General features: G+C 38.6%; 1 protein-coding gene across 2 annotated transcripts in view; it reads right to left on the reverse strand.

Moving 5' to 3' along the window:
* GRID2 (glutamate ionotropic receptor delta type subunit 2) overlaps nucleotides 1-18924 on the reverse strand; it is a 737077-nt gene that overhangs the window by 291449 nt on the left and 426704 nt on the right. For both annotated transcript variants that reach the window (XM_061992861.1, XM_061992860.1), the window contains one exon: nucleotides 18583-18788. In XM_061992861.1, coding sequence (XP_061848845.1) covers nucleotides 18583-18788 — 206 coding nt within the window. The remainder of the gene's footprint in view (nucleotides 1-18582; nucleotides 18789-18924) is intronic.

Raw genomic sequence — 18924 nt, forward strand, 5'->3', positions numbered from 1 at the left:
TTGATAAAGTTTGCAGAGACATTATAAAGCAGTAGCATCTCCACCCTAGCAGGCCATGTGCTACTGAAGAGGATAGGCATTAAATCCTAGCAAGGTAAAAAACCAAACACAAATGGGACTTTGTAACCACCAGCAGAGCATCACACAAAGGAGGATCTGACTTAATCATCCCATGAAAAGCAGGATGTCATCTGATCAGGAGGGAAAAGATATGGAAAATTTTATGGTGAGGTACAAAATAAATGAGATTTGCATGCTGAGTTTCCCTCTGACAATGTGCAGCAAGCCCCATAAAGAGACTGAACTGTTGGCTGTGGTCCACATGGACACCAGCGACAAAGGAAAAGAAAGGAACAATGTGCTTAAAAGGATCTATCCAAAGCAACATGGAATCAATCAGTAATCACTTAAAAATGAGAAGCTGCAAATAATTCCATAGTCAGAGATGAAGACAGATAAATTCTGTACTTTCAGCAAAAGGAGGTGGCAAAAATCCTTCTCAAAATTGGTATACAAAAAATATGAGACCATAGTCATTTAAATGTATGTTTCCATACAAAGTAAACAAGGCAAGAAGAATGAAGTGATATACCTGATTTTAAGTAACAATTGATAGACAGTGCATCTCAAAAAATCTGCTCACTGGAAGACTTACCAGACTAAATGTTAATGGCATTTCATAAATATGGTGGTAAAGAGAAAATTCACTATATTAAGATTTACCTTAAAAAGAAGAGGTAAAGAAATAAAAAAGAGCAGTTGGTAGAATAAAATGCTCTTAAATAGAAACAATATGAATTGTATTGAAGTATAAACCATATCCAAGTGTTCAGAATGCAAGCAAACTATGGAAATACATTTATTTTCAATCTATTTACTTAAACAGATTCTCCAAATTAATTCATTTTCCTTGCCTTTCATTGACTCTTTCCACTTTCTCTTCTCTTTCTGCAGAGTACTTCAATCAGAAAAGTAGCTTTTCACATTAAGCAATATTTTTTCACAGTCCTGTGAGGGGAGGCACATTTGTACCAGGCTTAAAATTATATTTCACACTCTTACTTCATACACATATATCTAGACTCAGCAAATTAAATCCTGTTTAACTTATTTAAAAATCCAAACAAAGTATTTGTCAAAACTGAGATCAACTCCAACAATTTCTTCCAAGGGAATCGTATGTCTCTGTTCCTATGTTCCCAAAGGAAAAGCATTATGCAATTGAGATATACCTATTTTCTCTATTTTTTTGTGTGTGCATTAGAAGTATCAAAACCCTTGAGTAGATGTATCTTTTCAGTGTTGTAAAAACATACACAAAAAATTCATTTAGCAAACACTAACAGTTATACCTCAGGGAATATAACTACACTGGTAAAACTTCTGATTTGGCTGCTCAATAATGAAGAGAGTGAAAAGAAAGTGTGAGATTAAGCTTTATTTTTGGATTCAAATAAAAATGCATTTAATACCATATATTCCTAATATTTTTTCTGAAAATAAATTTCAACTCATTTCTCTCACATTTCGAGACTAGAAAAAAAAATAGCACAAATAAAGGCATCTGTAAGTTGTCAGAATTGACCCTGTATTTCATGATTAGTTCTTTCACTGATTTTCTGCACTAATAGTATACATACCTTACATATCTACATATATTATATGCAAGTTTACTTGTGGAAAAATAGCCGTAAGAAATCAGATATTAATGTCATTCTAGCTATCACTTTATGTTTAGACCTTAGGCTTAAACAGGCATGTTTCCTTCTTCAGTTGATCATTTTCCTTTCGTAATGGACAGAAACCAGATGTTGGCACTGATTTTTCCATCTGTCAGCAGTATTTGAGGTTGTTCAGCAAGTTTCCCGTGGTTAATCTCCACAGGCAATGGCAAGGACAGGGAACATATTCTGAAGGTGTTTTCACGCATTTCAGGTGTGATCAGACAGCTGGGATGGGAGAAGTGGCAATACGTTACAGGATCTCTCATCCCATTCTCTGTCTCTTGTTCTATGTGTGTGTGTCAGAACCAGCTGCACTGTAGTCTGACTAAGTCTGTCAACTAGTTCAAAGACAGGGCTTAGTTTTCTGCATCGTTGTGGAATGTTGGTTTGTCAGCCTGCTCGGATTCACTGTTGCAAGCCTAATTAGGGTCTTCAGTAATGGCAAGCTGGCAGTCACTCTCTAAATAAGATTAAAATGAAGACTGATGAAATGGACAATGAAAAAGTCTTTCAGTCCAAACTTGGAACTTGTAAACACAGATATTTAAATGGCTTAATATGGACGCCTTAACAGCAAAGACAGGAACATTCTGTCTGTAATGGAAGACCCATTACTGTAAAACACCAGGCTGAAATGTACAGAAAAAATCTAAAAGCTAGTTAGAAAAGTGTCATGAAAAAAGGTCAGGTAACTTAGCTGACTTAGATAACATGGATATTCGAAAATCAGGTTTTATTCCAACTTGGAGTGAAACCTGAAAGTTTTGAAATTCTAGGAAAGATATTTCAGAGCCGAGGCTCTCAGGTTGATTGTCTGACTGTCTTGGAATCACAGATCATAGGAAACTTGAAATTTTTTTACACAAAAAACCTCTTAGCTGGTTGAGTTTCTTAAAGTCAATGGAATTTTTCCAACATTTAACTGATTTACAGAACAGAAACCACAGGCTTTACTCCTTAAATACTGATGCCAGCAGCAGCATACTGCTGGCATGATTTCTGCACAACAAACACACTTTTGGCTTGTTAGCTGAATATATGAGAAACAGTATATAAATAAAGAATGTTTTTATTTTATAAATGCTAATTTCTATTTCCTAAAATTAAGGCAAACTGTTTAAAGAAGTATTTTTTAAAAATCAAAGAAACACAAATCAGATTCATATTTACATTGCTACTATGGGGATATACCAAAGAATTAACAAGGGATACAAAGTGTGGTGTAATTTACACATTTTAATTGTACATTTTAACCAGCTGGTGAGAGTATTTTACAGGCTCTTCTCTGTGATGATCTGCACAATATGGACAGGGTCCTTGACTTGACTTTTCCCACACTAGCTTTTAGCTCTAGGATGCATGATTCAAAACTGTCTGATTATTATCTCACATTAGTTCTTCAAAGTTGCCCAATTTAGAGTCTGACAGACCACCACATTGATAAAGAGCTGAGAATGTACTACCTGCCCTCCAGACTACCATCTAACTTCATCTGAGACCAAACCACCAGAGCATTCAAAGAAACAGATCTTCACTGAGAAGTCAAAAATTACTCAAATATTTTATAAACCACAGAATGATTTATGGCCAGATTGAATCATACTCTGAAGGGGACTAAGAGCTGCTGTTCATCTCAGATTTGAAGGGCTCACATCAATTTGAACAGCTAAAGAGATGGGAATTTGTATTTTGCCTTTGACAGAAGATGAAAGCACCTGAAAAAGTTTTGACTCAAAGTACCCTGAGGCTTTTGTAAGGCATGTGTCTACCATGTTATCACCTGCGGATGCTGCAGTGGCCATGGGCGCCAGCTGCAGAGTTCTCTGTGAAGCAGGAATTCTGTAGAACCAACAGCTTCTCTCCTGACAGAATATATATGAAAAACATATCTGTCTCTGAAAGCTGCAAGTGCTCTCCGTACACATTATCTCTCTTTGTTCATACATATCCAGGAAATTCAAACATGAACACTGATTTAAGGATATCACACAGGAAAAGCTTTCATTCTTCAGAGCATCTCAAAATGCCATGTTATTTTCTGTGTTTAAATTAGAGCTTGTGGGAAGCTGCTTTCAACATTGGTTGATTGAAACTGGAGTAAGCTTGAATGATTCACTTCCCCTTTGTTTTTCCTTCCCCTACTTTCAGAGCATTTCACTTCTTGTTTAATGCAAAAATGGCAAAAACCATATGCAATAACTTGGAGAATTTTTTTTCCACTATAATCCCACAGAGAAATGCTCAGTCATGCAATGAGACTCAGTCTACTTCCCTAAGATAAGGCACAATCCGTCACTGCCTGAAAGCCTTCTTGTGGCCTGTCTCCAACTGCCTGAGGAGGAGTTAAAAAGAAGACCCTGCTATGGTACCTTTATAGGTCAATGAATGCCTTATGTGAACCACTGTTTAGGCTACTTCATTTACCTCATTCCTAAAGAAAGTTGACAAAAATCTCTTCAATTAATTTCTGATTAATTTGTGTCCATTTAGTTCTTCAGTAACGCTGGCTCAGAAGTCAGATAAAGCATAAAAGACCAAACAGAACAGACTTCCTTCCTCTTTTAACACAGCAGGACAATAGTATCATCTTGCAAATTTTCTCTTTTCCTTTCTCCTTGTCTTTTAATGTCCAGCCATTGCTTTTAAAATTAATTTGTGCTGACAGCATAAACATTCCTATTACTTCTCATTCTTCATTTGCTTTGAAATACAGGAACTTCTGCAGGACAAAAGTATGTATCTGAGTAGAGAGAAATCCCATGAGCTTCAAAAAGGATAAGTGAAGAGTCCTGCATCTGAGAAGGAAAAACCCCATGCACCAGTACAGACTGCGCATTGACTTACTGGGGAGTAACTCTGCAGAGAGAGATCTGGAAGTCCTGGTTGATAATAAACTAACCACGAGCCAGCAATGTGGCCTTGTGGCCAAGAAGGCTAATGGCATCCTGGGATGCATCAAGAAGAGGGTGTCCAGCAGGTCAAGGGAGCTTCTCCTCCCCCTCTACTCTGCCCTAGTGAGGCCTCATCTGGAGTACTGTGTCCAGTTCTGTGCTTCCCAGCTCAAGAGGGACAGAGAACTTCTGGAGAGAGTCCAGTGCAGGGCCACCAAGATGATCAGGGGACTGGAACATCTTCCTTATGAGGAAAGGCTGTGGGAACTGGGGCTGTTTAGTCTAGAGGAGAGCAGACTGAGGGAAATTTCATTACTGTTTATGAATACTTAAATAGTGGATGTCAAGGGGCATCCCTTTTTTCTATAGTAGCTAGCAGCAGGACAAGGGGTAATGGGATGAAGCTGGAACAAAAAAAGTTCCATTTAAACATATGGAAAATCTATTTCACTGTGAGGGTGAGGGAGCAGTGGCACAGACTGCCCAGGGAGGATGTGGAGTCTACTTCCTTGGAGGTCTTTAAGACCTACCTGGAGATGTTCCTATATGACCTGATCTAGGTGACCCTGCTTCTGCAAGGTGGTTGGACTAGATGATCTCTAAAGGTCCCTTCCAACCCCTACCATTCTATGATTCTACAATCTGTCTTAAGATAAACATTGATTCCCCTCCTTAACAAATCTCATATGGTTTTCAAGGGTACATTTCAAGAAACTCTAATTGTTTGGAGAATGGTATCCCTCTTCAGACTTTCTTTGTTGAGAAAACAAAGTCCAACCCCTCACTGACTATCCCTTCAACATTCAGGTTCACTGGTTATCATGTATCACAATAACTGATGGGTCATCACTGAACATGCAGGAGCATAAAGGATGCAGTGTAAATCCTGAAGAAGGGCATTCAGTAACTTCGTGGCAAGTTCTATCCTAGAGGATCCTGATCCATGGCACTCTGGCTACTTTTTCATATTACCATGTTTTTTTGCATTCCAGAAAAAATTTTCTGGCAGGGAATCTAGTCTCAGAAGACTTAATGTTACCTGCATCCCAAGATCAGGTTAGCCTAACATACACACTTTAGGACTTGTGTAATTAACTTTTTCAAAGGCAAGAATTAGAGATATCTATGGGATTTTTATTGCAGAATTTGAGTTTATTGACAGCTTTAGAAATGCTGACTGCCTAGTCACTTGTAAGTAGAGATAAAATGAGCTAGCACTCCAAGGCTGCATAGGTCTCTTATTAAAAGATAGTCCTTAGTGTGGATGACGTAGGAAACCAGGAGATAACATGTTTTTACAAAAGGAAAGCAATGCTTTTTACACCTATTCACAAAATTAGCAGAAGCAGCTGTTATTTTCATTTCTGAAAATTTTGAAGTGTTACAACCATTAATTAATTTTCCATTTGCAATTAGATTGTCCACAATGAAAACCCAAATATTTTGAAACTATTTCTAATTAAGCTAAATAGTAAGTCCAAAAATACCAGACTATAGATCTCTCACTTATAGACTCCTCCAAATTCCTATCCTCATTTACTCTTCATTTAGTACCAAATTCCAAGACAAGCATGATTTAAACTTTGAGTTATGAACAATGAGAGAGTTACAAGCAAAGGGTTAAAAGAAATTAAAAGTCCTAGTGCCTGTTTATCTGTTGTGCAGATACCTGTGTGTGGGAGGCCACCAAAACCAACATGAGAAGTGGCCAAGGGAGGGAGCCTTAAGAGAGCTTTAAAGCTGCATAACAGTTATATTTTAGCAGAATACTTCAAAGCAGTTTCAGCAAGGCCACAGTGCCCAAAGAAAGATAATTGATTCATTAATGATGAAATACTACAGTTAACATCTCTTTCACACCTCTAAATATGATAACCTGCTTCTGCACAGGGGTTGGACTGGATGATCTCTAAAGGTCCCTTCCAATCCCTACCATTCTATGATTCTATGATTCTATGATAATGAGCTAAACAGGCTACATGCCCAACATAAATGACTATGTTCCTCAGCTCTCCACCCAAACCATATTAAATCTTGTATTGTATGCATAATGGATAGGCTGGTAGTTCAATATCTGTGATGTATATAAGGAGTGTTCTTTCATTCTTCAGCATGCATGCTAGGAGAGAGATACCTCATGAATCCAGTGCTGCAATAAACTAATGTTGGCTTTCTAAACCAGGAAACCTGATTTGGAGAGTGCTTTCTTGTTACAAATTTTGGTAACAGAATTTGGCAGACCCAGATGGGACCAGCTTTTCAAAGCTTCGGCAGAGCAATGGAACAGTAATGAATCCAGTGTACATCAGAGTATTTTCAGGGAAATCTGATTCCCTGGTCAAGTGAGTTTTTTGGACAGTAATCAATCTGGGAATTGATTTTATGACATGAAAACTGGTACACAAATATTAGTGGGTTGGGAGATTTCTACATTATTGGCTGGCTAGTTAAAGGGACAGCCATGGATGTCATCTACCTTGACTTCAGCAAGGCCTTTGATATTGTCTCCCATCATATTCTCACAGGAAAGCTCAGGAAGGGTGGGCTGGGTGAGTTGACAGTAAGGTGGATTGAAAACTGGCTGAATGACAGAGCATAGAGGGAGACAATCAATGGCATAAAGTTGAGTTGGAGGAGGTCTGTGGCCAGTGGGGTTACACAGGGGTCAGTTCTGGGGCCAGTCTTGTTCAACATCTTCATTAATGACCCAGATGAGAGGACAGAGTGATGAACCTCAAGGTTAAAAGCATGATATGCAGACTGAATGACAGAGCCCAGAGGGTGGTGATCAATGGCACAGAATCAAGTTGGAGGCCTGTGGCCAGTGGAGTTCCACAGGGATTGATTCTGGGGCCGATCTTGTTCAACATCTTCATCAAAGACCTGGATGAGGGGACAGTGTACTCTCAGCAAGTTGGCCGATGACACCAAACTGGGAGGACTGGCTGATTCCCCAGAAGGCTGTGCTGCCATTCAGCGGGATCTCAATTGGCTTGAGAGTTGGGCAGAGAGGAACCTCATGAGGTTCAACAAGGATAAGTGCAGAGTCCTGCACCTGGGGAGGAACAACCCCTTGTACCAGTACAGGCTAGTGATTGACCTGCTGGAGAGCAGCTCTGCAAAGAGAGACCTGGGAGTTCTGGTGGAAACAAATGAAGCATGAGCCAGCAATGTGCAAGAAGGCCAATAGTATCCTGGGTTGTATTAAGACTGTCCAGCAGGTTGAGAGAGATTCTTCTCCTGCCTCTACTCTGCCCTGGTGACGCCTCATCTGGAGTACTGTGTCTAGTTTTGGGCTCCCTAGTTCAAGAGGGAACTTCAGGAGAGAGTCCAGCAGAAGGCCACCAACATGATTAGAGGACTGGAACATCTTTCTCATGAAGAAAGGCTACAGGACCTGGGAATGTGTAGCCTAGAGAAGGGACGACAGAGGGGGAACCTTCAACACATAAATACTTAAAGGGAAGGTGTTGGCAGAGTGGGGATAGTCTTTTTTTCTGTAGTGCCCCGGTAGTGACAGGACAAGGGGTAAAGGATACAAGCTGGAACATAGGAAGTTCCATTTGAAGATGGGGAAAAACTATTTTACCATGAGGGTGTGAGAGCCCTGGCACAGGCTGCCCAGGGAGGGTGTGGAGTCTCCTTCTCTGGAGGTTTTCAAGATCTGCCTGCATGTGTTCCTGTGTGACCTGATCAAGGTGAACCTGCATGAGCAGGGGGGTTGGACTAGATGATCTCTAGAGGTCCTTTCTAAACTCCACCATTCTGTGATTCTTTAATTCTATGAACACCTGGAGTACAAATCTTTCGGCAATTTACCTCAAGGTGAATTACCCTGGGGTTGCATCTGGGCAGGGCGATTCATGAAAGTAAGTCATCTCAGAAAATGGGTAGGGGTATTTACAAAACTGAGTTTCTCTGAGTTTCTGGGCAGTTGATTGCAGTTGGGCAGTCTATTGTAGGGTAGATTGCCCCAGGATTGCATATTATATTTGTTAAGGTTATATATGTTAAGTGTTATTTGTTAAAATTAAGCATATCTGATAATGTTAAATTGTAGCTGTTAAGTTATTTGAATTGTTCCTGACCTATGTGTTGGGTACAATTCCTTGGGTTGGGAGATTGGCTCTGGGCAATCTCTCAAAGGGGAGATCTCTAAATGTTTGCCCCTGGGTAGCATAATCAAGCAATGGAACAAATTTGGTATTGGAATCATTGCTAGTCATGGTATCATTTGCATGATCAAGAAAAGTGAATTATTGGTGTGTAATAGAATAATTGAAAACGGTCAAGAATGAATATGAAAACCTCGGGGAGGAATTTTAGCTGCAGTAATTGTGGGTAATCTAACAGCAGGGAACTAGGGAAAAAATTGTGATTTTTCACAAAGCGGTGAGATACTAATATTGCTAAAATCAGCTCTTGATACCAGCAGTCCACACCTGCTTACACTCTTTGGAGACCACAAAGTCAGCTACTCTCTGTTAAGTACTTTCAAATCAGAACAAATTATTTCTTTTGAAATAGTCTTAAAAAATATCATTACTGATTATGAAGTGTCCACAAAAGCAAGCTGAACCTTGAGGTATCCACCATTATAGCAATTTTTTTCTAATGGTGTGCTACGCATTTTTATTAAGGTGCTGTTAATCTATTTGCAGATAATTATCCAATTTGGTTGACCAAATTTTAAAAGAAGGAATTTAAATTGACATGGAGATTACTGAAGCATACATGGCAAAGACATTACAGGGAGAATGAAACTATGACACATATACTGAAGAAAGGAGAAAAATACAAGAGACTCTGCTCAATTAAATTTCATAAGCAAATTCCCAGCAAACACTATGAAAGAGTTGACAGGGCATAAACTTCTATATTTTCTTTAGAGCAAATAGTGAGATAGCTTCATCAAGGCCATGGGGAACACTTTCAAAAAAGAAAAAATAATAAAGACTAGTTCTCCAGTGCAGCAGATGGGCAATATGATGTAGATATTAATCGATTATGAGTCCATTAATTGTTAGGATTAGAAACATTCAACATTGAATTTCCATGGTAGCTAGGAAATCATTTTAGATAAACCTAAGTAAGCACCTCTATTTACTGGTGTGAAGGAAGGCAGCAGAACAGTTCTGCCAATCAAGCAACATGACTTTGGAGGAAGAACTGGTTTAGAAATGGTTTTGTCAGATCCAATCTCTACTTTAAGCCAGTCCTCTCTAGCTGTCATTTTATTTCAAAAAGACACTCATCTTGTGGCAGTCAATTGCATATTGGTTTTGTACATGTTCAGAGTGGACATTTTATAGCACCCACATAAATCAGCCACCCTAAGTTCTGCAGAAAATACACACTTTAATGTAATAGCTTTGTTTCAGTAATGTGTTTTATACATGTTTTAAAAAAATAAATATTTATTCTGGTTTGGCTGCAAGATGAGCATGTCTGTATACTGCTTCTCCTCAGCTTCTTAATTAGCAACCTTAATTAAAAAAACTAAATCAAAATACAGCCAACACAAATGTGCCAGCTGAGCTCCTACATGATTAGGATTACTGCAACCTTACTTTTCAGGAATAGTAAGGTACAGCCCTAGTTCTAAAATCTTTATCAGTGCACAGAATCTGCAGATGGCCATCAGTTCCTACTCTAGATCTAGACTCTCTGTGCTAGGACAGATTTCCCATGAAGTTTCCTTTTCATTTTAGATACTAAAATAAACCACTTTAGCTACCGCAAGCAGTGCATGCTGCCTCAGGAACATCAACACTATGTTGTGAACCTGAATTTCACCCTTCTCGTGATACTTTCCTGAAAATACAGTAACAGAAAGAACTGCTTAAGGTTACAGTCACAATAATGATGCCTATGATACAAATTACTTTGAAGCTGACTATTCCAACGAGACCCACGTTCATCTTTAATTTTTCTGCAACTATGTTTTATATATGAACTTGTACCCTAATGGCAAGTAAGTGCAATTGAAATCTATACCAGTTCCACTGTCTAGGATGACTATGACCAGTATAGGAAAATAACAGAAATTTTCAAATCCAATCACTCAGCCATAAGCTACATAGCCTGTACTCAAGTATGCAATAGCAGAAGAAGGCAAAGAATTGCACTAAATGGTAAATCCAAGAACTATATCAGGTTTTTACTGAAGATTAAAGTCTAGAATCTTCCAGTCCTGCCTCCCTTCTTGCAGGTTAAAACAAAAAGGTCAGCAAAAAGACTGTTCAGCTACATTTAAAGAATGAAAGTTGCACCTTGTTCAGCATCCTGAACTTGATTTTTGAAGATTCTGTTAGTAGCAATTTGGAAGATCCTATGAATTAAAGAATCCTTTAAGCCTCTAGCTCTGTTTGTAGCTACAAATTTTGTGTGTAATGCTGGAGAAAGGCAAAAGAAAAAGAAGACATATTTAACTACATTAAGAACAACAAATTACAATGGAGCGTGCTGAATGGGATTTATTCCACCACAAACTATGATGTAGGGAATTGACTCTAAAAAAGGGCAAATATACTCTACAGAAGAGTGCAGTTCTAAAAAGCTCAAACACTCTTTAAAATAAATAGTAAGAAAAGTGACCTTAAGGAATAGAGCATAAAGCTTACTTGTAAGAAAGACAGAGAAGCAAAGTCACTGACAGTGAAAGATCTGATTTTAGCTTCTGAAGACTACACTCAAATTTATGTAGAGAGATGATCAACATATACACTGATGATAAAATGGCATGAAAAGGAGTTTACAAAAGCAATAGGCAAGTTCATAAGGCTTACTGCTGATTCTTCATCTTCATCACTGACACCTAAAAGAAAACTGCCTGAACTGTTGCCCTTGGAGACTTCAGACTTGTATTTTATGCAAACTAGATTGTTTCATAGAATCATAGAATGATAGGGGTTGGAAAGGACCTTTAGAGATCATCTAACCCCCCCCTGCAGAAGCAGGTCCACCTAGATCAGGTTGCAGAGGAACATGTCCAGGTGGGTCTTGAAGACCTCCAAAGAAGGAGACCCCACAACCCCTCTGGGAAGCCTGTGCCAGGGCTCCCTCACCCTCACAGTGAAATAGTTTTTTCATATGTTTAAGTAGAACTTTTTGTATTTGAGCTTCATCCCTTTACCCCTTGTCTTGTTGGTATATACCATAGGGAAAAGGGATGCCCCAACGTCCTGACATATACCATTTAGATATTTGTAAATATTAATGAGATCTCCCCTCAGCCTCCTCTTTTCTAGACTAAACAGCCGCAGTTCTCGGAGCCTTTCCTTGTATGAAAGATGTTCCAGTCCCCTGATCATCTTGATGGCCCTGTGCTGGACTCTCTCTATAAATTCCCTGTCTCTCTTGAGCTAGGGAGCCCAGCACTGGACACAGGACTCCAGATGAGGCCTCACCAGGGCAGAGTAGAGGGGGAGCAGAACCTCCCTTGACCTGTTGGCCACATTCTTCTTGATGCATCCCAGGATGCCACTGGCCTTCTTGGCCAAGAGGGCACATTGCTGGCTCATGGTTAGTTTATTATCAATCAGGACTCCCAGGTCTCTCTCTGCAGAGCTGCTCTTCAGCAGTTCGACCCCCAGCCTGTACTGGTGCACAGGGCTGTTCCTCCTCAGGTGCAGGACTCTGCACTTATCCTTGTTGAACCTCATGAGGTTCCTCTCTGCCCAACTCTCAAGCCGATCGAGGTCCACCTTGACAGCACAGTCTTCTGGTGAATCAGTCAGTCCTCCCAGTTTCGTGTCATCAGTGAACTTGCTGAGGGTACACTCTGTCCCCTCACCCAGGTTGTTGATGAAGATCTTGAACAAAATTGGCCCCAGAACCAATCCCCATGGACCTCCACTGGCCACAGGCCTCTTAACTCAATTCTATGCCATTGATCACCACTCTCTGGGCTCTGTCATTCAGTCTGCATATCATGCTTTTAATAGGAAAATTAATAAAAGGAAGAAAAGAATAAACTAGTTAAATGTTATTGTATCTCTTAGGATCCATGTAAAACCCAATGAGCATATCATCAGAGAATAAGTTTTGAGGTTGGGTTTTTTTTAATAAAAAAAGATTGAGCTTCCATGAACTTGGACACATAGAGAATGAATAAAACTTGTGGAGAATAAGTTGAATAAATTTTTCTAATTAATATTGAAATAAATTGTTTAAAGAAATAAGACTTATTAGAGTACTACATAACACTAAATCAAATTCCTGTCTTTAGATCTAAATGATTTGTGATTTGCTGAATGATTAGAAGTAAAACTGAAACCTAGTAAAAGAATAATTATGTCACTATAGGAGAAAATGGTATTTTTTCAAACACTTAAGTTTAAAATGACCCATTATTTTCAACAGAGAAATAATAATCATATATTATAAAAACCTGGAAACTTACCACCAGGATTAAACTCATTTCATAGAATAAATATTACTTCTTACTCTATGCCCAGTAACCAGTAGAAGAAACATAGAATCATAGGGGTTGAAAGGAAGCTATAAAGACCATCTAGTCCAGTCCCCCTGCTCAAGGAGGTCTGCATTGATCAGGTCACTCAGGAAAGTGTCCAGGCTGGTTTTGAAAATCTCCAGAGAATGAGACTCCGTAACGTCCCTGGGCAGCCTGTGCCAGGGCTCCCTCACCCTCACAGGAAAGAAGATTTTCCTTAAGTGGAACTTTTTGTGTTCCAGTTTTTGTCCATTACTCATAGCCCTATCATTGGACACTGCAGAAAAAGAGTAGCCCCATCCTCCTGACATACATCTTTTAAATATTTCTAAGTATTAATGAAATCCCCTCTCAGATTCCTCCTCTCCAGGCTGAACAGACCCAGTTCCTGCAGCCTTTCCTCATAAGGAAGATGCTACAGTCCCCTGATCATCTTGGTGGCCCTACACTGGACTCTCTCCAGAAGTTTCATGAGCCCAGATGAGCTGATGAGCCCAGAACTGGACTCAGGACTCCAGATGAGGCCTCACCAGGGCAGAGTAGAGGGGGAGCAGAACCTCCCTTGACCTGCTGGCTACACTCTTCTTGATGCATCCCAGGATGCCATTGGCCTTCTTGGCCATGAGGGCACATTGCTGGCTCATGGTTAGTTTATTATCAACCAGGATTCCTAGGTCTCTCTCTGTAGAGCTACTTTCCAGCAGGTCAACTCCAGCCTGTACTGGTGCATGCGGTTGTTCCTCCTCAGGTACAGAACTCTGCACTTGGTGAAGGTTCAATAAGATAAGACATTTAAAATTACATTTGCTCCTTTAATATCTATATTTTCTCTCTTTTTCACTTGCCCACTACATGGCAAGGACTCTTCAGTACTTCATTTATATGCTTCATTCTGTTTTCCCTGTCTATTTTAACATTTCATTTATAAAGTGTTCTTTTATTCATGAAAATAGTAATATAGTTTCTCTTCATCCAAGGTTTAATTTGCAAAACTAATGTGTAGTAGATTGTAGTAAAGTATAAAAGCTACACAATTTTAATTTTCTTTCAAAATCTATATAGACAAATAAGCCAGTATTTATAGAGGTTGGTACTATAAAGCATGCTTGCCTATACATAGGCAAATATATAGTACACAGTGCTAAAACTCTCAGATTTGGCAGCAGCTAGTTTGATTGCATATAAATTTTAAAAAATTATAAACCAGTTCTGTAATGCATGTAAATCCAACTTGAAATTGATGTAAGCATTTCCAATATCTCTAACATAATCACTTGCATGCTTGAAGTCCTGACTTTATAGGGCTCAGTAGCTTAAACTTCATTGCAGAGCAGAACCTTTGGAATAATAAAAAAGTTTATATTTTTAGTTACACAAAACATATAGTGTACAGTGAGCTGAAGGGCAGTACTCTGTCCAGGCTGGGAACTGACAATGCCTACTGCATTTATGGTTTGAAATTGTCAAAGCCTCACAACAGCTTTGTTGGCCGATGCATGTTGCCAACACTCTGAAACTTCTGCTAGATAAACTGCTGAATTTCACTGCTGCAGTTAAAAAGTGATCTCAGTTCTTTCTGTAAGAGGTCACTGCCTCTGCCGTAGAACCAACAGAAGGGACCTAGCAAGGGGCAGCAAGGTATAGAGTCTCATCTGCTGAGTTTACTGCTGGGGTGGTAATTCCTTCAGCAGGAGGATAAACTGTCTTCAGCTCCTAGACCGAGGTCTTCCAGAGTTTGTCTGTCAAAAGTCCAGCAAAATCCCTGACTGGTTCTAGGGCTCTTTCACCCATGACTTATTGGATATTCAAAGTGTAACATCTTTCTCTGGTGAACATATTTTATCTCTGTATCTAAAAAAACCTAGTCAGCTAACTCATTCCTCCCTTGTATTCTTGTTATCAAGTCCTGAAGTCTTTGAAGAGAAGAACACATTTATATTTCTGCACATAGTTTGTATGATAGTTGCCTTAGCTAAACAAAAATAAAGTTGCAGAGATGTACTGACAGCATTTTGGCTCCACTGAGGACATATCCTGGCCTTTTCCTCCTCCTACCCACCATTCTCATATACAGCTTTGGAGATCTTCACACTTTGCAAGACAGACTCAATACAGGTGTGGCTTGTCCCTTTTCCTAAATTTTTCCTACTGTTGTTTGGAGATGCCTTCCCACCAAGGCTGACGTGGTGATAGAGACTTTCTTGGCCCAAAGAGTATCTGCTCTTTTGCTAAAGAATCAGGTGATTTTTTTTTCTCTCTTTTTCTATTTCTATTTTCTGGATTTTTGCTCTTTGTATAAGAGACTGGCAAGGACATGATATTCTTTTTCCCCTATACGGCTTTCAAATCCTGCAAGTTATCACAGGTAATAAAAAGATAAGCAAAAAGCATCTCACCCCCAAATAAAAAGCAAACAAATGGCACACAATTCACATCAGTTAACAGTGCTGTCAGCAGAGCAATTTTTATGCAAGACAGTTGGTTCAAAGGTGCTTTCAGTAATCACAGAAGTTTCATTGGTAATATTTTGCTTCATCTATAGGACCTGAGTGATTATTTGAGGATAGAGAAAAACACTACCCTAATGAAAAAACAAGTCACAAGTATATCCCTGACAAAGGATTTTCCCAGGTGTAGCCACAAACCGATCTGGGGAGAGGTCCCAATCTCTGCTACTCCATACCTCCACTCTCCTTAACCCCAATGAATGTCACTATTTCAGCAAATTTTCTTCCCTTCTGTACCTCCATTCCAAGCTCAAGCAATGAAGGACATTGCAGAATTTGCTACGCCCTACTTCTCACTTTACATTAATTCTTTAGCCAGTAAGGAAAGATGTGTGATACCGTCTCTGAAGTCTTCCTGCCTTCCCATGCCCTACAGAGGGCAAATTAATATGTAATGGTTAAAGAGAAGGTGGATTTTTTAAATCTCCATAGCCAGAACAGTGCATGTACTTATTAATCTCAAATTTCTTGAGTATATAAGTCTAGATCTCATGTCTGCAAGCTCTAGACATACACAAGACAGACAAAAAGAAGGGATCGAACATAAAAAAAACAATGCTGCTTTAGAAAAAAATTAAAAAAGAAAAGAAAATTCAAACCTAGAATGTTCTTACTTCTGAATTTCAAAGAGTCACAACAAAGATAATTTCCACCTCAAGGAATCTCCAATTTACACAGGCCAGTGTCTGACTATTTACCCTGGAAAAATTGTTACTTGCATAGTAATCAAGTCCATGCTTACTACAGCTGTTGCAGAGTGAATGAACTCTCTTCTCAGATAAACAATGAGGGAGTTCAGCCAAATCAGTCATCTAAGAAGGGACTAAGCAGCAGAGACTGGGTGAGCTCTGGGGAGGGAAGATGACAGCTGAATACAAATATACAGCCTAGGCAGAAATGCCATAAAAATCCCTATGGCTTCACCTCATATGCAGTTTTTTCTTATTGACTTCATAAGGTTTACATGCTAAATCCACTAGGTTAAACTGAGTTTCCAAGTTAAACTGATCATGCACGAAGTACAATCTTTGGAATAAGTATGTCCCCACTTGAATTGTTTAAGAATATCTTAACCAAATAGTTCACTGTCAGTCTGTAGGTTTTATAATTTTCTTCTCCACACCATACAGGTACTTGTTCAAGTGCAAAGTAACAATTTTTAATATCCATTGGCAAAAGTATCCCAGCAAATTTCTCTACATTCCCTACCACTACCAGAAGTAAGTACAGAAGTAATCATACATTTATTTGAATAACTCTTTATACTGAGAGGTTCTTGCTGTCAGTTTTACCAGTTACACATCATAGTGCAAATAAATGATGTTATGCTGGCAAAACCTCTCAAGCAAGAGAGACTCTCCCTCTTTGAACCTCACTCACAAAAGAAGGGAGTCACCTTTCCCTAGCAGTATCGCAGTCTCCAGGAAAGAAGAAACATTGGGAGTTTTTGTTGCTGGAGTTTTTTTTTGGTTGGTTTTGGACGTTTTGAGCAGCAGGAGGGCATTGTGGGTTTTGTTTAGGTTTTTTTTTAGTTGGTTTTAGAGGGTTCTCTGTAGCTAATGCCAAAATGAGAACTCCAAAATAAACTGGTTACTTTCTTGACAACAGATACACGGTAACTTCAAAAAAGATGAAAATTACTTTTTTTCCTGTGCTCAAATATGTAAAAATAAATGATAAGGAAAGCGTGTTGTTTTTGTTTGTTGTTTTTTTTTTTTTTAAATGTTTTTCTTTGGGAACAATACAGGAGGTTTTTTTCTGCTGACTTATTGTAGTTCAAGCCCTGAACCCTGCTGCTTTCAGGTTAGAATGTGAAATGTCTTACAATGCCACTTAACAAAAAGTAAAACATTTGTGACTTAGGTGATGAAAACAGTGCAGCAATCTAAGACATGCCTAGACAATGTTTGCATCTGATAAGACACTGCAGACATTTGGATAGAGCAGCAAACCCTCATTACTCAGAATTAGCAAGCTTCAGTGTGTAATAAGGACAACAGAATGCCTAGCCACAAAAAGAAGAGCAAAAAAAAAAAAAAATTAAAAAAAAAAAAATTTAAAATGAAACAAAAAGCCTTCTTCTAACTAATGTTCCTAAAAGAAATTCACTTGAGACTGCACATGCAGTTAGTTTTTAGCCTCCATTTCTGAAGATGTAGATAATAGGAAAGTAGAAAAGTAATGAAAGTTAACAATAGATCCAAATAGAAACTATTGCATAGAGGAAGAGTATTTTTATGAACAGAAAGCAAACATATTTTTAACCACAAGTTGATGATGAAGATTTTATATTAATTTAAAAAGTCACACAGGAAACAGCACAGTGCTGTGTAAAAAGAGCCATGCAACTCATTTAAAAAAAAAATTACACAAGTCATAACCAAATAAGATAAGCAAGTCTTCTGTCTCTAAATCCTGAAGAGCTTTTTGAAAACTCTGTCCATATTGCTTGTAGTTTTTGTTTAAGTACATAAGCAAAACTTAAGTCTATCATCTTAAATTCTTCATTTCGATCCGACACTGCATAAATTCCATTACCTTAAGACCACTCACTGGTATGTAACATCATTACTGAACCGTGTTTTTTAAAAAACAAAATGCCAATCAGGTAAACACATTTTATCCACAAATACATATATATATAAACAATAAATCTGTCAGTTTTAAAGATATTTTAGTGAGGGACACAATGAGCAAGGAAATAGCAACACATTATCCACGAGCTTCAAATAGAAGTTTTAGGGCTAGTTCTTCTGCATATTTCCTAAATGTTCTGCTAATTCAGGATGTAGTTATACCGTTCTGCATACACATTCATGAGCATGAAAAACCACCCTTGCATGATGGTCTTTAAAGAGAGAATATTTAAGTTTTTAGTTAAGGTTTGGTTGGGTTTTTTTTGTTTGATTAGTTGTCTTTATGAAATCAAATAAACTGAACCCTTTGACAAACAGCTGCAGTCTTGACCAGGAAAACAAGAAGTTATATTAGTGATAAACACATACCTCCGTTATGAAGGATTTGGCGGTCGAGGGGTTCATTATAAGAATAGCCCGTCTCAGAGTATCCCGGTAGCGGTTCAGTTCTTCAATTCGCATAGTGGCAAAGAGCCCCGTGATCATTTTATTGATGTTGTTTTCTACTTTCTGCAGTGCCACATCCATTCCCTGTTGGGATACTTTGTCCAGAAACTCTTGTATTCCACGGATATCTAGGCAAATCAAAAGTCAAACAAGATGTTAATTGGTAAGTGGAAAAAAAGACACAAATAACTGTTCAATTCATCTCACAGAAGTGTTTTGTTCAATATCAGGTAGACCCCTGTGGGCTTTCACTTAATATTCATT

The sequence above is a fragment of the Colius striatus genome, chromosome 3, assembly GCF_028858725.1.
Source record: "Colius striatus isolate bColStr4 chromosome 3, bColStr4.1.hap1, whole genome shotgun sequence".
Classification (NCBI taxonomy): Eukaryota; Metazoa; Chordata; class Aves; order Coliiformes; family Coliidae; genus Colius; species Colius striatus.